Here is a 25,370-nt window from a genome sequence, read left to right on the forward strand (position 1 = left end):
CCCCTAGACCTCTAATCCTCTAGTCCCATAGTCCTCTAGTCCCTTCCCATAGTTCTCTATTCTTCTAGTCCCTTCCCCTAGTTCTCTAGTCCCTTCCCCTAGTTCTCTAGTCCTCTAGTCCCATAGTCCTCTAGTCCCTTCCCATAGTTCTCTAGTCCTCTAGGCCCTTCCCCTAGTTCTCTAGTCCCGTAGTTCTCTAGTCCCTTCCTCTAGTCCCACAGTTCTCTAATCCTCTAGGCCCTTCCCCTAGTTCTCTAGTCCCTTCCTCTAGTCCCATCCTCTTGTCCCTTTCTCTAGTTCTCTAGTCCTCTCCTCTTGTCCCGTAGTTCTCTAGTCCCTTCCACTAGTTCTCTAGTCCTCTAGTCCCTTCCCCTAGTCCCCTCCTCTTGTCCCTTTCTCTAGTTCTCTAGTCCCTTCCCCTAGTTATCTAGTCCCTTCCTCTAGTCCCTTCCCCTAGTCCCCTCTAGTCCCTTCCCGTAGTTCTCTAGTCCTCTCCTCTTGTCCCGTAGATCTCTAGTCCCTTCCCCTAGTTCTGTAGTTCTCTAGTCCCTTCCCCTAGTTCTCTAGTCCCTTCCTCTAGTCCCTTCCCCTAGTTCTCTAGTCCCTTCCCCTAGTTCTCTAGTCCCTTCCCCTAGTTCTCTAGTCCCTTCCCCTAGTTCTCTAGTCCCTTCCCCTAGTTCTCTAGTCCCTTCCCCTAGTTCTCTAGTCCCTTCCACTAGCGCTCTAGTCCCTTCCCCTAGTTCTCTAGTCCCTTCCCCTAGTCCCCTCTAGTCCCTTCCCCTAGTTCTCTAGTCCCTTCCTCTAGTCCCTTCCCCTAGTTCTCTAGTCCCTTCCCCTAGTCCCCTCTAGTCCCTTCCCCTAGTTCTCTAGTCCCTTCCACTAGCGCTCTAGTCCCTTCCCCTAGTTCTCTAGTCCCTTCCCCTAGTTCTCTAGTCCCTTCCCCTAGTTCTCTAGTCCCTTCCACTAGCGCTCTAGTCCCTTCCCCTAGTTCTCTAGTCCCTTCCCCTAGTCCCCTCTAGTCCCTTCCCCTAGTTCTCTAGTCTTCTAGTCCCTTACTCTAGTTCTCTAGTCCCTTCCCCTAGTTCTCTAGTCCTCTAGTCCCTTCCCCTAAGTCTCTAGTCCCCAAGTCCCTTCCTCTAGTTCTCTAGTTCTCTAGTCCTCTAGTCCATTCTCCTAGTTCTCTAGTCCCTTCCCCTAGTTCTCTAGTCCTCTAGTCCCTTCCTGTAGTCACCTAGTTCTCTAGTCCTCTAGGCCCTTTCCCTAGTTCTCTAGTCCCGTAGTTCTCTAGTCTAGTCCTTTCCCCTAGTCCCCTAGTCCCCTCCTATAGTCCCTTCCCGTAGTTATCTAGTCATCTCCTCTAGTCCCGTAGTTCTCTAGTCCCTTCCCCTAGTCCTCTAGTCCCTTCCCCTAGTTCTCTAGTCCCCTTTTCTAGTCCTCTAGTCCCTCCTCTAGTCCCGTAGTTCTAGTCCCTTCCCCTATTTCTCTAGTCCCCTAGTCCCCTCCCCTAGTCCCTTCCCCTAGTCCCGTCCTCTAGTCCCTTCCTCTAGTTTTCTAGTCTTCTAGTCCCTTCCTCTAGTCTTCTAGTCCCTTCCCCTAGTTCTCTAGTCCCTCCTCTAGTCCCCTAGTTCTCTAGTCCTCTAGTTCCTCCTCTAGTCCCTTCCCCTAGTCCTCTAATCCCTTCCCCTAGTTCTCTAGTCCTCTCCTCTTGTCCCGTAGTTCTCTAGTCCCTTCCCCTAGTTCTCTAGTTCTCTAGTCCCTTCCCCTAGTTCTCTAGTCCCTTCCTCTAGTCCCTTCCCCTAGTCCCCTCTAGTCCCTTCCCCTAGTTCTCTAGTCCTCTAGTCCCTTCCCCTAGTCCCCTCCTCTAGTCCCTTCCCCTAGTTCTCTAGTCTTCTAGTCCCTTCCCCTAGTTCTCTAGTCCTCTAGTCCTTTCCCCTAGTCCCCTCCTCTAGTCCCTTCCACTAGTTCTCTAGTCTTCTTGTCCCTTCCCCTAGTTCTCTAGTCCCTTCCCCTAGTTCTCTAGTCCCTTCCCCTAGTTCTCTAGTCCTCTAGTCCCTTCCCCTAGTCCCCTCTAGTCCCTTCCCCTAGTTTTCTAGTCTTCTAGTCCCTTCCCCTAGTTCTCTAGTCCTCTAGTCTATTCCCCTAGTCCCTTCCCATTGTTCTCTAGTTCTCTAGTCCCTTCCTATAGTCCCTTCCCGTAGTTCTCTAGTCCTCTCCTCTTGTCCCATAGTTCTCTAGTCCCTTCCCCTAGTCCTCTAATCCCTTCCCCTAGTTCTCTAGTCCTCTCCTCTTGTCCCGTGGTTCTCTAGTCCCTTCCCCTAGTTCTCTAGTTCTCTAGTCCCTTCCCCTAGTTCTCTAGTCCCTTCCTCTAGTCCCTTCCCCTAGTCCCCTCTAGTCCCTTCCCCTAGTTCTCTAGTCTTCTAGTCCCTTCCCCTAGTTCTCTAGTCCCTTCCCCTAGTTCTCTAGTCCCTTCCCCTTGTTCTCTAGTCCTCTAGTCCCTTCCCCTTGTTCTCTATTCCCCTAGTCCCTTCCCGTTGTTCTCTAGTTCTCTAGTCCCTTCCTATAGTCCCTTCCCGTAGTTCTCTAGTCCTCTCCTCTTGTCCCGTAGTTCTCTAGTCCCTTCCCCTAGTTCTCTAGTCATTTCCCCTAGTTCTCTAGTCCCTTCCCCTAGTCCCCTCCTATAGTCCCTTCCCCTAGTTCTCTAGTCTTCTAGTCCCTTCCCCTAGTTCTCTAGTCCTCTAGTCCCTTCCTCTAGTTCTCTAGTCCCTTCCCCTAATTCTCTAGTCCCCAAGTCCCTTCCTCTAGTTCTCTAGTCCTCTAGTCCATTCTCCTAGTTCTCTAGTCTTCTAGTCCCTTCCCCTAGTTCTCTAGTCTTCTTGTCCCTTCCCCTAGTTCTCTAGTCCCTTCCCCTAGTTCTCTAGTCCTCTAGTCCCTTCCCCTAGTCCCCTCTAGTCCCTTCCCCTAGTTTTCTAGTCTTCTAGTCCCTTCCCCTAGTTCTCTAGTCCTCTAGTCTATTCCCCTAGTCCCTTCCCGTTGTTCTCTAGTTCTCTAGTCCCTTCCTATAGTCCCTTCCCGTAGTTCTCTAGTCCTCTCCTCTTGTCCCGTAGTTCTCTAGTCCCTTCCCCTAGTTCTCTAGTCCTTTCCCCTAGTTCTCTAGTCCCTTCCCCTAGTCCCCTCCTCTAGTCCCTTCCCCTAGTTCTCTAGTCTTCTAGTCCCTTCCCCTAGTTCTCTAGTCCTCTAGTCCCTTCCTCTAGTTCTCTAGTCCCTTCCCCTAATTCTCTAGTCCCCAAGTCCCTTCCTCTAGTTCTCTAGTCCTCTAGTCCATTCTCCTAGTTCTCTAGTCTTCTAGTCCCTTCCCCTAGTTCTCTAGTCCTCTAGTCCTTTCCCCTAGTCCCCTCCTCTAGTCCCTTCCCCTAGTTCTCTAGTCTTCTTGTCCCTTCCCCTAGTTCTCTAGTCCCTTCCCCTAGTTCTCTAGTCCCTTCCCCTAGTTCTCTAGTCCTCTAGTCCCTTCCCCTAGTCCCCTCTAGTCCCTTCCCCTAGTTTTCTAGTCTTCTAGTCCCTTCCCCTAGTTCTCTAGTCCTCTAGTCTATTCCCCTAGTCCCTTCCCATTGTTCTCTAGTTCTCTAGTCCCTTCCTATAGTCCCTTCCCGTAGTTCTCTAGTCCTCTCCTCTTGTCCCATAGTTCTCTAGTCCCTTCCCCTAGTCCTCTAATCCCTTCCCCTAGTTCTCTAGTCCTCTCCTCTTGTCCCGTGGTTCTCTAGTCCCTTCCCCTAGTTCTCTAGTTCTCTAGTCCCTTCCCCTAGTTCTCTAGTCCCTTCCTCTAGTCCCTTCCCCTAGTCCCCTCTAGTCCCTTCCCCTAGTTCTCTAGTCCCTTCCCCTAGTTCTCTAGTCCCTTCCCCTTGTTCTCTAGTCCTCTAGTCCCTTCCCCTTGTTCTCTAGTCCTCCAGTCCCTTCCCCTTGTTCTCTATTCCCCTAGTCCCTTCCCGTTGTTCTCTAGTTCTCTAGTCCCCTCCTCTAGTCCCTTCCCCTAGTTCTCTAGTCTTCTTGTCCCTTCCCCTAGTTCTCTAGTCCTCTAGTCCCTTCCCCTAGTCCCCTCTAGTCCCTTCCCCTAGTTTTCTAGTCTTCTAGTCCCTTCCCCTAGTTCTCTAGTCCTCTAGTCTATTCCCCTAGTCCCTTCCCGTTGTTCTCTAGTTCTCTAGTCTCTTCCTATAGTCCCTTCCCGTAGTTCTCTAGTCCTCTCCTCTTGTCCCATAGTTCTCTAGTCCCTTCCCCTAGTCCTCTAATCCCTTCCCCTAGTTCTCTAGTCCTCTCCTCTTGTCCCGTGGTTCTCTAGTCCCTTCCCCTAGTTCTCTAGTTCTCTAGTCCCTTCCCCTAGTTCTCTAGTCCCTTCCTCTAGTCCCTTCCCCTAGTCCCCTCTAGTCCCTTCCCCTAGTTCTCTAGTCTTCTAGTCCCTTCCCGTAGTTCTCTAGTCCTCTCCTCTTGTCCCATAGTTCTCTAGTCCCTTCCCCTAGTCCTCTAATCCCTTCCCCTAGTTCTCTAGTCCTCTCCTCTTGTCCCGTAGTTCTCTAGTCCCTTCCCCTAGTTCTCTAGTCCTTTCCCCTAGTTCTCTAGTCCCTTCCCCTAGTCCCCTCCTCTAGTCCCTTCCCCTAGTTCTCTAGTCTTCTAGTCCCTTCCCCTAGTTCTCTAGTCCTCTAGTCCCTTCCTCTAGTTCTCTAGTCCCTTCCCCTAATTCTCTAGTCCCCAAGTCCCTTCCTCTAGTTCTCTAGTCCTCTAGTCCATTCTCCTAGTTCTCTAGTCTTCTAGTCCCTTCCCCTAGTTCTCTAGTCCTCTAGTCCTTTCCCCTAGTCCCCTCCTCTAGTCCCTTCCCCTAGTTCTCTAGTCTTCTTGTCCCTTCCCCTAGTTCTCTAGTCCCTTCCCCTAGTTCTCTAGTCCCTTCCCCTAGTTCTCTAGTCCTCTAGTCCCTTCCCCTAGTCCCCTCTAGTCCCTTCCCCTAGTTTTCTAGTCTTCTAGTCCCTTCCCCTAGTTCTCTAGTCCTCTAGTCTATTCCCCTAGTCCCTTCCCGTTGTTCTCTAGTTCTCTAGTCCCTTCCTATAGTCCCTTCCCGTAGTTCTCTAGTCCTCTCCTCTTGTCCCATAGTTCTCTAGTCCCTTCCCCTAGTCCTCTAATCCCTTCCCCTAGTTCTCTAGTCCTCTCCTCTTGTCCCGTGGTTCTCTAGTCCCTTCCCCTAGTTCTCTAGTTCTCTAGTCCCTTCCCCTTGTTCTCTAGTCCCTTCCTCTAGTCCCTTCCCCTAGTCCCCTCTAGTCCCTTCCCCTAGTTCTCTAGTCCCTTCCCCTAGTTCTCTAGTCCCTTCCCCTTGTTCTCTAGTCCTCTAGTCCCTTCCCCTTGTTCTCTAGTCCTCCAGTCCCTTCCCCTTGTTCTCTATTCCCCTAGTCCCTTCCCGTTGTTCTCTAGTTCTCTAGTCCCCTCCTCTAGTCCCTTCCCCTAGTTCTCTAGTCCCTTCCTCTAGTCCCTTCCCCTAGTCCCCTCTAGTCCCTTCCCCTAGTTCTCTAGTCTTCTAGTCCCTTCCCCTAGTTCTCTAGTCCCTTCCCCTAGTTCTCTAGTCCCTTCCCCTTGTTCTCTAGTCCTCTAGTCCCTTCCCCTTGTTCTCTAGTCCTCTAGTCCCTTCCCCTTGTTCTCTATTCCCCTAGTCCCTTCCCGTTGTTCTCTAGTTCTCTAGTCCCTTCCTATAGTCCCTTCCCGTAGTTCTCTAGTCCTCTCCTCTTGTCCCGTAGTTCGCTAGTCCCTTCCCCTCGCTCTCTAGTCCCTTCCACTAGCGCTCTAGTCCCTTCCCCTAGTTCTCTAGTCCCTTCCCCTAGTTCTCTAGTCCCTTCCCCTAGTTCTCTATTCCCCTAGTCCCTTCCCGTTGTTCTCTAGTTCTCTAATCCCTTCCTATAGTCCCTTCCCGTAGTTCTCTAGTCCTCTCCTCTTGTCCCGTAGTTCTCTAGTCCCTTCCCCTAGTTCTCTAGTCCCTTCCCCTAGTTCTCTAGTCCTTTAGTCCCTTCCCCTAGTCCCCTCCTCTAGTCCCTTCCCCTAGTTCTCTAGTCTTCTAGTCCCTTCCCCTAGTTCTCTAGTCCTCTAGTCCCTTCCCCTAGTTCTCTAGTTCTCTAGTCCCTTCCCCTAGTTCTCTAGTCCCTTCCTCTAGTCCCTTCCCCTAGTCCCCTCTAGTCCCTTCCCCTAGTTCTCTAGTCTTCTAGTCCCTTCCCCTAGTTCTCTAGTCCCTTCCCCTAGTTCTCTAGTCCCTTCCCCTTGTTCTCTAGTCCTCTAGTCTATTCCCCTAGTCCCTTCCCGTTGTTCTCTAGTTCTCTAGTCTCTTCCTATAGTCCCTTCCCGTAGTTCTCTAGTCCTCTCCTCTTGTCCCATAGTTCTCTAGTCCCTTCCCCTAGTCCTCTAATCCCTTCCCCTAGTTCTCTAGTCCTCTCCTCTTGTCCCGTGGTTCTCTAGTCCCTTCCCCTAGTTCTCTAGTTCTCTAGTCCCTTCCCCTAGTTCTCTAGTCCCTTCCTCTAGTCCCTTCCCCTAGTCCCCTCTAGTCCCTTCCCCTAGTTCTCTAGTCTTCTAGTCCCTTCCCCTAGTTCTCTAGTCCCTTCCCCTAGTTCTCTAGTCCCTTCCCCTTGTTCTCTAGTCCTCTAGTCCCTTCCCCTTGTTCTCTAGTCCTCTAGTCCCTTCCCCTTGTTCTCTATTCCCCTAGTCCCTTCCCGTTGTTCTCTAGTTCTCTAGTCCCTTCCTATAGTCGCTTCCCGTAGTTCTCTAGTCCTCTCCTCTTGTCCCGTAGTTCGCTAGTCCCTTCCCCTCGCTCTCTAGTCCCTTCCACTAGCGCTCTAGTCCCTTCCCCTAGTTCTCTAGTCCCTTCCCCTAGTTCTCTAGTCCCTTCCCCTAGTTCTCTATTCCCCTAGTCCCTTCCCGTTGTTCTCTAGTTCTCTAGTCCCTTCCTATAGTCCCTTCCCGTAGTTCTCTAGTCCTCTCCTCTTGTCCCGTAGTTCTCTAGTCCCTTCCCCTAGTTCTCTAGTCCCTTCCCCTAGTTCTCTAGTCCTCTAGTCCCTTCCCCTAGTCCCCTCCTCTAGTCCCTTCCCCTAGTACTCTAGTCTTCTAGTCCCTTCCCCTAGTTCTCTAGTCCTCTAGTCCCTTCCCCTAGTTCTCTAGTTCTCTAGTCCCTTCCCCTAGTTCTCTAGTCCCTTCCTCTAGTCCCTTCCCCTAGTCCCCTCTAGTCCCTTCCCCTAGTTCTCTAGTCTTCTAGTCCCTTCCCCTAGTTCTCTAGTCCCTTCCCCTAGTTCTCTAGTCCCTTCCCCTTGTTCTCTAGTCCTCTAGTCCCTTCCCCTTGTTCTCTAGTCCTCTAGTCCCTTCCCCTTGTTCTCTATTCCCCTAGTCCCTTCCCGTTGTTCTCTAGTTCTCTAGTCCCTTCCTATAGTCCCTTCCCGTAGTTCTCTAGTCCTCTCCTCTTGTCCCGTAGTTCGCTAGTCCCTTCCCCTCGCTCTCTAGTCCCTTCCACTAGCGCTCTAGTCCCTTCCCCTAGTTCTCTAGTCCCTTCCCCTAGTTCTGTAGTCCCTTCCCCTAGTTCTCTATTCCCCTAGTCCCTTCCCGTTGTTCTCTAGTTCTCTAGTCCCTTCCTATAGTCCCTTCCCGTAGTTCTCTAGTCCTCTCCTCTTGTCCCGTAGTTCTCTAGTCCCTTCCCCTAGTTCTCTAGTCCCTTCCCCTAGTTCTCTAGTCCTCTAGTCCCTTCCCCTAGTCCCCTCCTCTAGTCCCTTCCCCTAGTTCTCTAGTCTTCTAGTCCCTTCCCCTAGTTCTCTAGTCCTCTAGTCCCTTCCTCTAGTTCTCTAGTCCCTTCCCCTAATTCTCTAGTCCCCAAGTCCCTTCCTCTAGTTCTCTAGTTCTCTAGTCCTGTAGTCCATTCTCCTAGTTCTCTAGTCCCTTCCCCTAGTTCTCTAGTCGCCTAGTCCCTTCCTCTAGTCACCTAGTTCTCTAGTCGTCTAGGCCCTTTCCCTAGTTCTCTAGTCCGGTAGTTCTCTAGTCTAGTCCTTTTCCCTAGTCCCCTAGTCCCCTCCTATAGTCCCTTCCCGTAGTTATCTAGTCCTCTCCTCTAGTCCCGTAGTTCTCTAGTCCCTTCCCCTTGTTCTCTAGTCCTCTAGTCCCTCCCTCTAGTCCCTTCCCCTAGTTCTCTAGTCCCTTCCCCTAGTTCTCTAGTCCCTTTTTCTAGTCGTCTAGTCCCTCCTCTAGTCCCGTAGTTCTCTAGTCCCTTCCCCTAGTTCTCTAGTCCTCTAGTCCCTTCCCCCAGTTCTCTAGTCCCTCCTCTAGTCCCCTAGTTCTCTAGTCCTCTAGTTCCTCCTCTAGTCCCTTCCCCTAGTCCTCTAATCCCTTCCCCTAGTTCTCTAGTCCTCTCCTCTTGTCCCGTAGTCCTCTAGTCCCTTCCCCTAGTCCCCTCTAGTCCCTTCCCCTAGTTTTCTAGTCTTCTAGTCCCTTCCCCTAGTTCTCTAGTCCTCTAGTCTATTCCCCTAGTCCCTTCCCGTTGTTCTCTAGTTCTCTAGTCCCTTCCTATAGTCCCTTCCCGTAGTTCTCTAGTCCTCTCCTCTTGTCCCATAGTTCTCTAGTCCCTTCCCCTAGTCCTCTAATCCCTTCCCCTAGTTCTCTAGTCCTCTCCTCTTGTCCCGTGGTTCTCTAGTCCCTTCCCCTAGTTCTCTAGTTCTCTAGTCCCTTCCCCTAGTTCTCTAGTCCCTTCCTCTAGTCCCTTCCCCTAGTCCCCTCTAGTCCCTTCCCCTAGTTCTCTAGTCTTCTAGTCCCTTCCCCTAGTTCTCTAGTCCCTTCCCCTAGTTCTCTAGTCCCTTCCCCTTGTTCTCTAGTCCTCTAGTCCCTTCCCCTTGTTCTCTAGTCCCTTCCCCTTGTTCTCTATTCCCCTAGTCCCTTCCCGTTGTTCTCTAGTTCTCTAGTCCCCTCCTCTAGTCCCTTCCCCTAGTTCTCTAGTCTTCTTGTCCCTTCCCCTAGTTCTCTAGTCCTCTAGTCCCTTCCCCTAGTCCCCTCTAGTCCCTTCCCCTAGTTTTCTAGTCTTCTAGTCCCTTCCCCTAGTTCTCTAGTCCTCTAGTCTATTCCCCTAGTCCCTTCCCGTTGTTCTCTAGTTCTCTAGTCCCTTCCTATAGTCCCTTCCCGTAGTTCTCTAGTCCTCTCCTCTTGTCCCATAGTTCTCTAGTCCCTTCCCCTAGTCCTCTAATCCCTTCCCCTAGTTCTCTAGTCCTCTCCTCTTGTCCCGTGGTTCTCTAGTCCCTTCCCCTAGTTCTCTAGTTCTCTAGTCCCTTCCCCTAGTTCTCTAGTCCCTTCCTCTAGTCCCTTCCCCTAGTCCCGTCTAGTCCCTTCCCCTAGTTCTCTAGTCTTCTAGTCCCTTCCCCTAGTTCTCTAGTCCCTTCCCCTAGTTCTCTAGTCCCTTCCCCTTGTTCTCTAGTCCTCTAGTCCCTTCCCCTTGTTCTCTAGTCCTCTAGTCCCTTCCCCTTGTTCTCTATTCCCCTAGTCCCTTCCCGTTGTTCTCTAGTTCTCTAGTCCCTTCCTATAGTCCCTTCCCGTAGTTCTCTAGTCCTCTCCTCTTGTCCCGTAGTTCGCTAGTCCCTTCCCCTCGCTCTCTAGTCCCTTCCACTAGCGCTCTAGTCCCTTCCCCTAGTTCTCTAGTCCCTTCCCCTAGTTCTCTAGTCCCTTCCCCTAGTTCTCTATTCCCCTAGTCCCTTCCCGTTGTTCTCTAGTTCTCTAGTCCCTTCCTATAGTCCCTTCCCGTAGTTCTCTAGTCCTCTCCTCTTGTCCCGTAGTTCTCTAGTCCCTTCCCCTAGTTCTCTAGTCCCTTCCCCTAGTTCTCTAGTCCTCTAGTCCCTTCCCCTAGTCCCCTCCTCTAGTCCCTTCCCCTAGTTCTCTAGTCTTCTAGTCCCTTCCCCTAGTTCTCTAGTCCTCTAGTCCCTTCCCCTAGTTCTCTAGTTCTCTAATCCCTTCCCCTAGTTCTCTAGTCCCTTCCTCTAGTCCCTTCCCCTAGTCCCCTCTAGTCCCTTCCCCTAGTTCTCTATTCCCCTAGTCCCTTCCCGTTGTTCTCTAGTTCTCTAGTCCCTTCCTATAGTCCCTTCCCATAGTTCTCTAGTCCTCTCCTCTTGTCCCGTAGTTCTCTAGTCCCTTCCCCTAGTTCTCTAGTCCCTTCCCCTAGTTCTCTAGTCCTCTAGTCCCTTCCCCTAGTCCCCTCCTCTAGTCCCTTCCCCTAGTTCTCTAGTCTTCTAGTCCCTTCCCCTAGTTCTCTAGTCCTCTAGTCCCTTCCCCTAGTTCTCTAGTTCTCTAATCCCTTCCCCTAGTTCTCTAGTCCCTTCCTCTAGTCCCTTCCCCTAGTCCCCTCTAGTCCCTTCCCCTAGTTCTCTATTCCCCTAGTCCCTTCCCGTTGTTCTCTAGTTCTCTAGTCCCTTCCTATAGTCCCTTCCCATAGTTCTCTAGTCCTCTCCTCTTGTCCCGTAGTTCTCTAGTCCCTTCCCCTAGTTCTCTAGTCCCTTCCCCTAGTTCTCTAGTCCTCTAGTCCCTTCCCCTAGTCCCCTCCTCTAGTCCCTTCCCCTAGTTCTCTAGTCTTCTAGTCCCTTCCCCTAGTTCTCTAGTCCTCTAGTCCCTTCCTCTAGTTCTCTAGTCCCTTCCCCTAATTCTCTAGTCCCCAAGTCCCTTCCTCTAGTTCTCTAGTTCTCTAGTCCTCTAGTCCATTCTCCTAGTTCTCTAGTCCCTTCCCCTAGTTCTCTAGTCGCCTAGTCCCTTCCTCTAGTCACCTAGTTCTCTAGTCGTCTAGGCCCTTTCCCTAGTTCTCTAGTCCGGTAGTTCTCTAGTCTAGTCCTTTTCCCTAGTTCCCTAGTCCCCTCCTATAGTCCCTTCCCGTAGTTATCTAGTCCTCTCCTCTAGTCCCGTAGTTCTCTAGTCCCTTCCCCTTGTTCTCTAGTCCTCTAGTCCCTCCCTCTAGTCCCTTCCCCTAGTTCTCTAGTCCCTTCCCCTAGTTCTCTAGTCCCTTTTTCTAGTCGTCTAGTCCCTCCTCTAGTCCCGTAGTTCTCTAGTCCCTTCCCCTACTTCTCTAGTCCTCTAGTCCCTTCCCCCAGTTCTCTAGTCCCTCCTCTAGTCCCCTAGTTCTCTAGTCCTCTAGTTCCTCCTCTAGTCCCTTCCCCTAGTCCTCTAATCCCTTCCCCTAGTTCTCTAGTCCTCTCCTCTTGTCCCGTAGTCCTCTAGTCCCTTCCCCCAGTTCTCTAGTTCTCTAGTCCCTTCCTCTAGTTCTCTAGTCCTCTAGTTATCTAGTCCTCTAGTCCTTTCCTCTAGTTCTCTAGTCCTCTAGTCTCTTCCCCTATTTCTCTAGTCCTCTATTCCCTTCCCCTAGTTCTCTAGTCCTCTATTCCCTTCCTCTAGTTCTCTAGTCCTCTAGTCCCCTAGTTCTCTAGTCCTCTAGTCCCCTAGTTCTCTAGTCCCTTCCCCTAGTTCTCTAGTCCCTTCCCCTAGTTCTCTAGTCTTCTAGTCCCTCTAGTCCCTTCTCCTAGTTCTCTAGTCCCTTCCCCTAGTTTTCTAGTCCTCTAGGCCCTTCCTCTAGTCCCTTTTCCTCTAGTCTCTAGTCCCTTCCCGTAGTTATCTAGTTCTTTATTCCTTTCCCTTAGTTCTCTAATCCTCTAGTCCCTTCCCCTAGCTTTATAGTCCCTTCCCCTAGTTATCTTGTCCTCTAGTCCTTTCCTCTCACCTAGCTCAAGGTGAGTCTTGCTTGGTCGAAGTGTGTCCTCTGTGAGGGATGTCCTCTGTGAATAATATTTCCTCTGGTTGCTCTTGTCTCTGCAGAGTTCAGTCGTCGCTGGTGTATGTTAAATGATGGGAACTTTAGTTACTACGAGAGTGACAAGACCTCCACGCCCAACGGTGCCCTGAAGTCTACAGAGATAGTCTGTCTGTCTGTCAACACACCAGAGAGACATGGGTACCTACCTAAGACTAGTCTTCCATCAGTCTGTTTAACAATCCCTCTCTCTCTCTCTCTCTCGCTCTCTCTCTCTCTCTCTCTCTCTCTCTCTCTCTCTCTCTCTCTCTCTCTCTCTCTCTCTCTCTCTCTCTCTCTCTCTCTCAGCTATGACCATACGTTTAAGCTTAACAGTCTCTCTCTCTCAGCTATGACCATACGTTTAAGCTTAACAATCTCTCTCTCTCTCCCTCTCAGCTATGACCATACGTTTGAGCTGTACTCTGACTCAGAGCGTCTCTATCTGTTTGGAACTGATGACCAAGACAGCCACAAGGAGTGGGTCAAATCCATCACCAAGGTAACCACACACTGACCCTTACCTAGGTAACCACGCATACTGACGTCACCTCTGTCAGTGGTTCCCAATCGTTCTCTCCCCTTCAAATTAGTGGATTTGGCTATTTCAGCCTCACCTGTTGCTGACCAGTGTATGAAATCGAGCACACAGCCATGCAATCTCCATAGACAAGCATTGACAGTAGAATGGCCTTACTGAAGAACTCGGTGACTTTCAATGTGGCACCATCATAGGATGTCAGTTGGTCATATTTCTGCCCTACTAGAGCTGCCCTGGTCAACTCTAAGTGCTGTTATTGTGAATATAAATGTCCAACAGCAACAACGTCTCAGAAGTGGCAGGCCGCACAAGCTCACAGAACGGGATCACTGAAGCGCGTAGCGAGTACAAATTATCTAGTTCTCTAGTCCCCTAGTCCTCTAGTCCCTTCCTCTAGTTTTATAGTCCTCTAGTCCCTTTCCCTAGTCATCTAGTCCCCTAGTCCTCTAGTCCCTTCCTCTAGTTTTATAGTCCTCTAGTCCCTTTCCCTAGTCATCTAGTCCCCTAGTCCTCTAGTCCCTTCCTCTAGTTTTATAGTCCTCTAGTCCCTTTCCCTAGTCCTCTAGTCCCTTCCTCTAGTTTTATAGTCCTCTAGTCCTCTAGTCCCTTTCCCTAGTCCCCTAGTCCTCTAGTCCCTTCCTCTAGTTTTATGGTCCTCTAGTCCCTTCCTCTAGTTTTATGGTCCTCTAGTCTCTTTCCCTAGTCCCTTAGTCCTCTAGTCCCTTCAGTTTTGCCTCTGGATGCAATGTCAGCACAATAACTGTTCGTCAGGAGCTTCATGAAATGGGTTTCCATGGTCAAGCAGCCTGAACAATACCAAGCTTCGGCTGGAGTGGTGTAAAGCTCGCCGCCATTGGACTCTGGAGCAGTGGAAACGCGTTCTCTGGAGTGATGAATCACGCTTCACCCTCTGGCAGTCCGATGGACTAATCTAGGTTTGGCAGATGCCAAGAGAACGCTACCTGCCTAAATGCCTAGTGCCTACTGTAAAGTTTGGTGGAGGAGGAATAATGGTCTGGACTGTTTTTCATGGTTTGGGCTAGGCCCCTTAGTGCCAGTGATACAAGGTCACTTAGTGCCAGTGATATACTACAGGAAACAATGACGTTCTAGATGATTCCGTGCTTCCAACTTTTTGGCAACAGTTTGGGGAAGGCCCTTTCCTGTTTCAGCATGACAGTGCCCCCATGCACTTGTTGTAACTTTAATGTGTTACAAAGTTAATGTTTAAGTTCATTCATGGAGCTGTATCTAAAGACATTTCTTTACAGTTATTTACATATGTAATTGTATTGGTTAGTATTGAATTACGCTTTTGACTGCAAGTTCCAGAATGCCTTGCGACAGGAATGAGAGAGATAACGCGCCAGTTATGTGCAGGTGAAAAGTGATTAAGCTGACTTTCCGCTAGCATCTTACCTGCATTGCTCTGTAGAATCTAAAGTTTTTAAATGTAACGTGAACAAGTATTATTACTAAAAGAAGCTTTCATATCAAACTCGACATCCCGAGTCATTACTTTGAAGACAGTTAATCTAAAATGCACAAAGTGAGGTCCATACAGAAATAGTTTGTTGCGATCGGTGTGTAAGAATTTGAGTAGTTTGCACAGAGCACTGACCTCAACCGCATCAAACACATCTGGGGTGAATTGGAATGGCGACTGTGAGCCAGGCCTAATCGCCCAACATCAGTGCCCGACCTCACTACTGCTCTCGTGGCTGAATGGAAGCAAGTCCCCGCAGCAATGTTCCAACATCTGGTGGAAAGCCTTCCCAGAAGACTGGAGGCTGTTATAGCAGCAAAAGGGGGGACCATCTCCATATTAATGCCATTATTTTGGAATGAGATGTTGGATGACTTTTGGACATGTAAATTTCTCAATTTATTTAGTGTTAATGACCTCCATCTGATCCATCCTGCAGATCATCTATTTTCTGTGACCAACAGCTTGTATATATTAAATAGGGTTTATTTGAAATATTGTCATAGTTCCTTACTCATGATACAAATGACTTTCGTGATGTTCACCCGTCAAACGTTACAAATGTAACAACAGCCCGGAGCGCATTGCACTTGAAAAAACATACCGATGTAACCATGTGCCATTTAATGTTTATTTCACGACCACTAGTGCTCCCAAGTCAACAACCCATATACATTCCACACGTTTATTAGTGAGTGCTCCCAAGTCAACAACCCATATACATTCCACACGTTTATTAGTGAGTGCTCCCAAGTCAACAACCCATATACATTCCACACGTTTATTAGTGAGTGCTCCCAAGTCAACAACCCATATACATTCCACACGTTTATTAGTGAGTGGTTCCCAAGTCAACAACCCATATACATTCCACACGTTTATTAGTGAGTGCTCCCAAGTCAACAACCCATATACATTCCACACGTTTATTAGTGAGTGGTTCCCAAGTCAACAACCCATATACATTCCACACGTTTATTAGTGAGTGTTCCCAAGTCAACAACCCATATACATTCCACACGTTTATTAGTGAGTGTTCCCAAGTCAACAACCCATATACATTCCACACGTTTATTAGTGAGTGCTCCCAAGTCAACAACCCATATACATTCCACACGTTTATTAGTGAGTGTTCCCAAGTCAACAACCCATATACATTCCACACGTTTATTAGTGAGTGTTCCCAAGTCAACAACCCATATACATTCCACACGTTTATTAGTGAGTGTTCCCAAGTCAACAACCCATATACACTCCACACGTTTATTAGTGAGTGTTCCCAAGTCAACAACCCATATACATTCCACACGTTTATTAGTGAGTGTTCCCAAGTCAACAACCCATATACATTCCACACATTTATTAGTGAGTGGCTCCCAAGTCAACAACCCATATACATTCCACACGTTTATTAGTGAGTGGCTCCCAAGTCAACAACCCATATACATTCCACACGTTTATTAGTGAGTGGCTCCCAAGTCAACAACCCATATACATTCCACACGTTTATTAGTGAGTGCTCCCAAGTCAACAACCCATATACATTCCACACGTTTATTAGTGAGTGCTCCCAAGTCAACAACCCATATACATTCCACACATTTATTAGTGAGTGCTCCCAAGTCAACAACCCATATACATTCCACACGTTTATTAGTGAGTGGTTCCCAAGTCAACAACCCATATACATTCCACACGTTTATTAGTGAGTGCTCCCAAGTCAACAACCCATATACATTCCACACGTTTATTAGTGAGTGGTTCCCAAGTCAACAACCCATATACATTCCACACGTTTATTAGTGAGTGTTCCCAAGTCAACAACCCATATACATTCCACACGTTTATTAGTGAGTGGTTCCCAAGTCAACAACCGATATGTATTCCACACGTTTATTAGTGAGTGGCTCCCAAGTCAACAACCCATATACATTCCACACGTTTATTAGTGAGTGCTCCCAAGTCAACAACCCATATACATTCCACACGTTTATTAGTGAGTGCTCCCAAGTCAACAACCCATATACATTCCACACGTTTATTAGTGAGTGCTCCCAAGTCAACAACCCATATACATATACATTCCACACGTTTATTAGTGAGTGCTCCCAAGTCAACAACCCATATACATTCCACACGTTTATTAGTGAGTGCTCCCAAGTCAACAACCCATATACATTCCACACGTTTATTAGTGAGTGCTCCCAAGTCAACAACCCATATACATTCCACACGTTTATTAGTGAGTGCTCCCAAGTCAACAACCCATATACATTCCACACGTTTATTAGTGAGTGGTTCCCAAGTCAACAACCCATATACATTCCACACGTTTATTAGTGAGTGCTCCCAAGTCAACAACCCATATACATTCCACACGTTTATTAGTGAGTGGTTCCCAAGTCAACAACCCATATACATTCCACACGTTTATTAGTGAGTGTTCCCAAGTCAACAACCCATATACATTCCACACGTTTATTAGTGAGTGTTCCCAAGTCAACAACCCATATACATTCCACACGTTTATTAGTGAGTGCTCCCAAGTCAACAACCCATATACATTCCACACGTTTATTAGTGAGTGTTCCCAAGTCAACAACCCATATACATTCCACACGTTTATTAGTGAGTGTTCCCAAGTCAACAACCCATATACATTCCACACGTTTATTAGTGAGTGTTCCCAAGTCAACAACCCATATACATTCCACACGTTTATTAGTGAGTGTTCCCAAGTCAACAACCCATATACATTCCACACGTTTATTAGTGAGTGTTCCCAAGTCAACAACCCATATACATTCCACACGTTTATTAGTGAGTGGCTCCCAAGTCAACAACCCATATACATTCCACACGTTTATTAGTGAGTGGCTCCCAAGTCAACAACCCATATACATTCCACACGTTTATTAGTGAGTGGCTCCCAAGTCAACAACCCATATACATTCCACACGTTTATTAGTGAGTGCTCCCAAGTCAACAACCCATATACATTCCACACGTTTATTAGTGAGTGCTCCCAAGTCAACAACCCATATACATTCCACACGTTTATTAGTGAGTGCTCCCAAGTCAACAACCCATATACATTCCACACGTTTATTAGTGAGTGGTTCCCAAGTCAACAACCCATATACATTCCACACGTTTATTAGTGAGTGCTCCCAAGTCAACAACCCATATACATTCCACACGTTTATTAGTGAGTGGTTCCCAAGTCAACAACCCATATACATTCCACACGTTTATTAGTGAGTGTTCCCAAGTCAACAACCCATATACATTCCACACGTTTATTAGTGAGTGTTCCCAAGTCAACAACCCATATACATTCCACACGTTTATTAGTGAGTGCTCCCAAGTCAACAACCCATATACATTCCACACGTTTATTAGTGAGTGTTCCCAAGTCAACAACCCATATACATTCCACACGTTTATTAGTGAGTGTTCCCAAGTCAACAACCCATATACATTCCACACGTTTATTAGTGAGTGTTCCCAAGTCAACAACCCATATACATTCCACACGTTTATTAGTGAGTGTTCCCAAGTCAACAACCCATATACATTCCACACGTTTATTAGTGAGTGGTTCCCAAGTCAACAACCGATATGTATTCCACACGTTTATTAGTGAGTGGCTCCCAAGTCAACAACCCATATACATTCCACACGTTTATTAGTGAGTGCTCCCAAGTCAACAACCCATATACATTCCACACGTTTATTAGTGAGTGGCTCCCAAGTCAACAACCCATATACATTCCACACGTTTATTAGTGAGTGCTCCCAAGTCAACAACCCATATACATTCCACACGTTTATTAGTGAGTGTTCCCAAGTCAACAACCCATATACATTCCACACGTTTATTAGTGAGTGTTCCCAAGTCAACAACCCATATACATTCCACACGTTTATTAGTGAGTGCTCCCAAGTCAACAACCCATATACATTCCACACGTTTATTAGTGAGTGTTCCCAAGTCAACAACCCATATACATTCCACACGTTTATTAGTGAGTGCTCCCAAGTCAACAACCCATAGACATTCCACACGTTTATTAGTGAGTGTTCCCAAGTCAACAACCCATATACATTCCACACGTTTATTAGTGAGTGTTCCCAAGTCAACAACCCATATACATTCCACACGTTTATTAGTGAGTGTTCCCAAGTCAACAACCCATATACATTCCACACGTTTATTAGTGAGTGTTCCCAAGTCAACAACCCATATACATTCCACACGTTTATTAGTGAGTGCTCCCAAGTCAACAACCCATATACATTCCACACGTTTATTAGTGAGTGTTCCCAAGTCAACAACCCATATGTATTCCACACGTTTATTAGTGAGTGCTCCCAAGTCAACAACCCATATACATTCCACACGTTTATTAGTGAGTGCTCCCAAGTCAACAACCCATATACATTCCACACGTTTATTAGTGAGTGCTCCCAAGTCAACAACCCATATACATTCCACACGTTTATTAGTGAGTGGCTCCCAAGTCAACAACCCATATACATTCCACACGTTTATTAGTGAGTGTTCCCAAGTCAACAACCCATATACATTCCACACGTTTATTAGTGAGTGCTCCCAAGTCAACAACCCATATACATTCCACACGTTTATTAGTGAGTGGCTCCCAAGTCAACAACCCATATACATTCCACACGTTTATTAGTGAGTGCTCCCAAGTCAACAACCCATATACATTCCACACGTTTATTAGTGAGTGGTTCCCAAGTCAACAACCCATATACATTCCACACGTTTATTAGTGAGTGCTCCCAAGTCAACAACCCATATACATTCCACACGTTTATTAGTGAGTGCTCCCAAGTCAACAACCCATATACATTCCACACGTTTATTAGTGAGTGCTCCCAAGTCAACAACCCATATACATTCCACACGTTTATTAGTGAGTGCTCCCAAGTCAACAACCCATATACATTCCACACGTTTATTAGTGAGTGCTCCCAAGTCAACAACCCATATACATTCCACACGTTTATTAGTGAGTGTTCCCAAGTCAACAACCCATATACATTCCACACGTTTATTAGTGAGTGCTCCCAAGTCAACAACCCATATACATTCCACACGTTTATTAGTGAGTGTTCCCAAGTCAACAACCCATATACATTCCACACGTTTATTAGTGAGTGCTCCCAAGTCAACAACCCATATACATTCCACACGTTTATTAGTGAGTGTTCCCAAGTCAACAACCCATATACATTCCACACGTTTATTAGTGAGTGTTCCCAAGTCAACAACCCATATACATTCCACACGTTTATTAGTGAGTGCTCCCAAGTCAACAACCCATATGTATTCCACACGTTTATTAGTGAGTGTTCCCAAGTCAACAACCCATATACATTCCACACGTTTATTAGTGAGTGTTCCCAAGTCAACAACCCATATACATTCCACACGTTTATTAGTGAGTGCTCCCAAGTCAACAACCCATATACATTCCACACGTTTATTAGTGAGTGTTCCCAAGTCAACAACCCATATGTATTCCACACGTTTATTAGTGAGTGTTCCCAAGTCAACAACCCATATGTATTCCACACGTTTATTAGTGAGTGTTCCCAAGTCAACAACCCATATACATTCCACACGTTTATTAGTGAGTGCTCCCAAGTCAACAACCCATATACATTCCACACGTTTATTAGTGAGTGCTCCCAAGTCAACAACCCATATACATTCCACACGTTTATTAGTGAGTGTTCCCAAGTCAACAACCCATATACATTCCACACGTTTATTAGTGAGTGTTCCCAAGTCAACAACCCATATACATTCCACACGTTTATTAGTGAGTGGTTCCCAAGTCAACAACCCATATACATTCCACACGTTTATTAGTGAGTGTTCCCAAGTCAACAACCCATATACATTCCACACGTTTATTAGTGAGTGTTCCCAAAAAATGAAAAAGATTTGGAAAAGTGTCATGGCACACCAGTGATTTTTTTTTGCACACCGGTTGGGAACCATTGGCCCAGGTGCCCACTCACATTGACCGTTATCTAGGTCAGGGGTCGATCCTGGGGAACATCCTGCGCACCTCCTTGCGAACGCGCCTCATCTATTTCTATTTTGCAGGTTTAAAGCTTATTTCCTGCAATTCAACATATTTTGTCATGGGGTGCAAAGAAAATGTTGCAGTTTTTAAGCTAATTTTCTTGCAATTTTATATATTTTGCAATGTCTAATGTGTTTTCTGAGTGACAACAATATAAATGGGCAAACATTTTTTTTTAACATTAGCTGACATGGGACCTATTAAATCCCACAACTGTCCCAGATTATTATCTCGCACAGAATAGAATAGGTGGACTTTTGTACTATGGGGGATAGTAGATTGACATAGACTAGTGCTTTTGCTGTTCGTTAGACCTACTCATCTTGTTGGCTGACAAAAAGTAAACGTGGACAGTTCTTCCAATTTTTTCAATATGCGCCTCGGAATTAGATAATGACATGCGCAGTTGCGTCCCCAATGTGTCTGTCTTAACTTATAGCCTGTGAGAAAGACCGGATCACGTGACGGAGAGCCATGTGACTGAGAGGCGCTTCGTATTTCGCTGCACACTCAGGAAGAAGGGCACAACACAGTGCACCGCAAAAGGCATGGATTTTTTAGGGTGCACTAGGGGCCACAAAGGGGATGCCGCTGTGAAATCCTAGGCATTATGAAGTGCTTGTCAAATTGTGATTGAGAGACTATTGGAGTGTTTACAGCCGGCTCAATAAACAAAGTAGAGCTCATGTCTTTCAAGAGACTTTTTTCAAATCATCATTACTCATCATGCAGCTTTACAATGTATTACACATCACAACAGCCCAACGTTTGTAGAACATCTGAAGTTACATTAATACATGGAACATATAGGAGTACCTGTTTCTTTGTTCAACTCTCAACACAACAGCTGCATGTGCGCACTGCCTCAAATCATTTGGAGAAAATATCCTTTCTATTTTATTCAGCTTAGTTCAATTGTATTCTTCATACTATAAAATCATGCCATGGAATTATAAGCAGATCTTGTCTTCTGAATGAGTGTAGCCCACAGCCATTTGGCACAGCCAGATCAGGATGTAACACAAGGACAACTCAGAGAATGTTATTCTGTTCTTCTGAAATTGACCACATTTTCTTCATAACCTGCTTCTTTAGACCTGTCTAAAATAAATAATGGATTTATTGTGAGGCTATTGTAGGCTATATTACATAGATTTATTAGACTTTTTAAAGGTGTAAATATGTGGGTCATGACAGTATTATGACAGGTTATGTCAGCTTTTATGACATGGTTATGACCGGACCAAAAATTATTAGGCCATCTAAGTGGTCATTTTCATGATGGAAAAACAAGTTTTTTGTGAACTTAAATGACCAAAACCAGATAAAATATATATATATTTAAATAATACCATCTGAGAAACAGCTAGCCAGTCATGGAGAATCTAAAATAACGGGTACTCAGGCCACATGCCATTTAGTTATAATGTCTGAGCAGAGGAACACAGCATTAGCCATGGCAAAATGCATAGAATTGCAGGAAATTAGCTTTAAAACCGCAACATTTTCTCACAGCTCCTTGCCAAATGTGTAGAATTGCAGGAAATTAGCTTTAAAACCGCAACATTTTCTCACAGCTCCTTGCCAAATGTGTAGAATTGCTGGATATTAGCTTTAAAACCGCAACATTTTCTCACAGCTCCTTGCCAAATGTGTAGAATTGCAGGAAATTAGCTTTAAAACCGCAACATTTTCTCACAGCTCCTTGCCAAAATGTGTAGAATTGCTGGATATTAGCTTTAAAAAAATGCTGAAAGTTTTCTTCGCTCAATTGATTTTAAGTTGCAGAAAATGAGCTTTAAAACAACAAAAGTGTTTCTCCACTACCAAGATATTTGTACCTTTCTAGCTAATATACTATGTTAGAGTTTATTCTTCCTCTTCCAATGAACTGTGGGGAGGTCAAAATCTATTCATTTTAAAATGTTGATATCTTCTACTTACCATTTGCATTCACCTGATAAGACGTGATTATATATTTTTTTGCTAACAACTGATGGTGGTTTGTCGGTCGCCGGTTTGCCTGGACGACGGGGGTCCATGGGCAAGAAAAGTTTGAAAACCCCTGACCTAGGTAACAACTCACACCAACCGTTGCCTAGGTCAGTGTTTCCCAAATTCTGTCCTGAGCCCCCCCCCCCCCCCCCCCCCCCCCCCCCCCGGGCATGTTTTTGTTATGTGCCCCACTACTACACAGCTGATTCAAATAATCTAAGCTTGATGATGAGTTGGTGATTTGAATCAGCTGTATAGTGCTAGGGGGAAAACCAAAAGTTAACCACTCACACTGACCATAACCTAGGTAACCACTCACACTGACCATAACCTAGGTAACCACTCACACTGACCATAACCTAGGTAACCACTCACACTGACCATAACCTAGGAAATCAAGGCTCAGCTGTGTGATGGATCCTTAAACATATTTAACTCCCCCTCTTCTCCCCAGATGTTTATTCCGTCCAATGCAGAGGCTCTATTGAGACTGAGCTTTGAGCGGATTGGCCGGCTGAAGTACAAGGACGGGTTGAACCTACAGAGCCCTCGGGTTGGCTGGTTTGCGCTGGTTGGCTCCTCCCTCCATGCCTACCTGGAGGACAGTGAGGAAGAGGAGGAGATACACCTACGCAAACTGCAGGAGCTCTGTGAGTACGCACACACACACACACATACACACTTCTTCTATTCTCGTGGGGACCTAAAATGTATTTCCGTTTAAATTCCTATTTTCCCTAACCTTAGCTCTAACCCTAAATCTGACCCCTAACCTTAGCTCTAACCCTAAATCTGACCCCTAACCTTAGCTCTAACCCTAACTCTGACCCCTAACCTTAAAATAGCCTTTGTCCTCATGGGGACGTGGGAGGTGTCCCCACAAGGGAGAATATTCCTTGGTTTACTATTCTTGTGGGGACACTTGCGGATTTCAGGTCCCCACGAGGATAGAAGAACAAGACCATACACACACACTGTTTGTACCACCATTAAATGGTTCCAAATGTGTTTTTGTCCCAGCGATCCAGCAGGAGAATGAGGTGCTGGTTCTGGTGGAGAGAGGCAGGTGAGAGGATGATGCAGCCACTTTTTAACAACATTTATGTTTACTTTCTTTTTGTTGTTTGTTCAGGGAAATGGAAGAGTTGAAACAGGACTAAACAGGCTAAATGAGATGGTTTTAATGTGTAGACATTACCTCTATTACAGTTGAAGTCGGAAGTTTACATGCACTTAGGTTGGAGTTATTAAAACTCGTTTTTGAATCACTCCACAAATTTCTTGTTAACAAACTATAGTTTTGGCAAGTCGGTTAGGACATCTACTTTGTGCATGACACAAGTCATTTTTCCAACAATTGTTTACAGACAGATTATTTCACTTATAATTCACTGTATCACAATTCCAGTGGGTCAGAAGTTTACATACACTAAATTGACTGTGCCTTTAAACAGCTTGGAAAAATCCAGAAAATGATGTAATGGCTTCCTGATAGGCTAATTGACATTCAAACTCAGTGCCTCTTTGCTTGACATCACGGGGAAAATCAAAAGAAATCAGCCAAGACATCAGAAAAAAAATTGTAGACCTACACAAGTCTGGTTCAATTTCCAAATGCCTGAAGGTACCACGTTCATCTGTACAAATAATAGTACGCAAGTATAAACACCATGGGACCACGCAGCCATCATACCGCTCAGGAAGGCGACGCGTTTTGTCTGCTAGAGATGAACGTACTTTGGTGCGAAAAGTGCATATCAATCCCAGAACAACAGCAAAGGACCTTGTGAAGATACTGGAGGAAACAGGTACAAAAGTATCTATATCCACAGTAAAACGAGTCCTATATCGACATAACCTGAAAGGCCGCTCAGCAAGGAAGAAGCCTCTGCTCCAAAACTGCCATAAAAAAGCCAGACTACGGTTTGCAAATGCACATGGGGACAAAGATCGTACTTTTTGGAGAAATATCCTCTGGTCTGATGAAACAAAAATAGAACTGTTTGGTCATAATGACCATCGTTATGTTTGGAGGAAAAACGGGGAGGCTTGCAAGCCGAAGAACACCATCCCAACCGTGAAGCACGGGGGTGGCAGCATCATGTTGTGGGGTACTTTGCTGCAAGAGGGACTGGTGCACTTCACAAAATAGATGGTATCACGAGGCAGAAAAATTATGTGTATATATTGAAGCAACATCTCAAGACATCAGCTTGGTCGCAAATGGGTCTTCGAAATGGACAATGACCCCAAGCATACTTCCAAAGTTGTGGCAAAATTACTTAAGGACAACCAAGTCAAGGTATTGAAGTGGCCATCACAAAGCCCTGACCTCAATCCCATAGAAAATTTGTGGGCAGAACTGAAAAAGCATGTGTGAGCAAGGAGGCCTACAAACCTGACTCAGTTACACCAGCTCTATCAGGAGGAATGGGCCAAAATTCACCCAACTTATTGTGGGAAGCTTGTGGAAGGCTACCCGAAACGTTTGAACCAAGTTAAACAATTTAAAGGCAATGCTACCAAATACTAATTGAGTGTATGTAAACTTCTGACCCACTGGGAATGTGATGAAAGAAATAAAAGCTGAAATTAATTATTCTCTCTACTATTATTCTGACATTTCACATTCTTAAAATAAAGTGGTGATCCTAACTGACCTAAGACAGGGAATTTTTAATAGGATTAAATGTCAAGAATTGTGAAACACTACGTTTAAATGTTTTTGGCTAAGGTATATGTCAATTTCCGACTTCAACTGTATACTAAAGAGGTTTCATTTCCTTCCTCTCCCTCCCTCTCATTCTACCTACCCCCCTATCCTCCCTGTCTCACTCCCTCCCTCTCATTCTTCCTACCCCCCTTCTCCCTCCCTCCCTCTCATTCTTCCTACCCCCCTTCTCCCTCCCTCCCTCCCTCTCATTCTACCTACCCCCTTCTCCATCCCTCTCATTCTACCTACCCCCCTATCTCCCTGTCTCACTCTTATTCTTCCTAAACCCCCTCCCTCCCTCTCTCTTATTCTTCCTAAACCCCCTCCCTCCCTCCCTCTCTCCAGGACACTGTACATCGAGGGGGAGAGGAAGCTTGACTTCCAGGGTTGGTGTGTGGGCATCCAGAAAGCAGCAGGCAGTGCAGGAGACTCTCTTAGTCAGCAGCAACTAACTGAGGCCGACATCCCTGTTATAGTGGACCGCTGCATTGACTATATCACACAGTGCGGTAAGAATGTGTAGCTGTGTGTGTAGCTGTGTGTGTTGCCTCGTGACTGTAATAGCGGATGTTCTGATTCACAGAGACCGAGAAGCAAAGGTCAACAAATCAGCACTGTTCTCTCTGTGTGTGTTGCCTCGTGACTGTAATAGCGGGAGTTCTGATTCACAGAGACCGAGAAGCAAAGGTCAACAAATCAGCACTGTT

General features: G+C 46.5%; 1 protein-coding gene across 5 annotated transcripts in view; it reads left to right on the top strand.

The window, feature by feature from the left end:
- Nucleotides 1–25,370, top strand: part of LOC110507948 (arf-GAP with Rho-GAP domain, ANK repeat and PH domain-containing protein 1) — a 156,042-nt gene that overhangs the window by 103,588 nt on the left and 27,084 nt on the right. For all 5 annotated transcript variants that reach the window (XM_036965235.1, XM_036965234.1, XM_036965236.1 and 2 more), the window contains 5 exons: nucleotides 11,830–11,965; nucleotides 12,203–12,305; nucleotides 22,405–22,600; nucleotides 22,971–23,016; nucleotides 25,009–25,172. In XM_036965235.1, coding sequence (XP_036821130.1) covers nucleotides 11,830–11,965; nucleotides 12,203–12,305; nucleotides 22,405–22,600; nucleotides 22,971–23,016; nucleotides 25,009–25,172 — 645 coding nt within the window. The remainder of the gene's footprint in view (nucleotides 1–11,829; nucleotides 11,966–12,202; nucleotides 12,306–22,404; nucleotides 22,601–22,970; nucleotides 23,017–25,008; nucleotides 25,173–25,370) is intronic.

Source organism: Oncorhynchus mykiss, chromosome 27, assembly GCF_013265735.2.
Source record: "Oncorhynchus mykiss isolate Arlee chromosome 27, USDA_OmykA_1.1, whole genome shotgun sequence".
Lineage (NCBI taxonomy): Eukaryota > Metazoa > Chordata > Actinopteri > Salmoniformes > Salmonidae > Oncorhynchus > Oncorhynchus mykiss.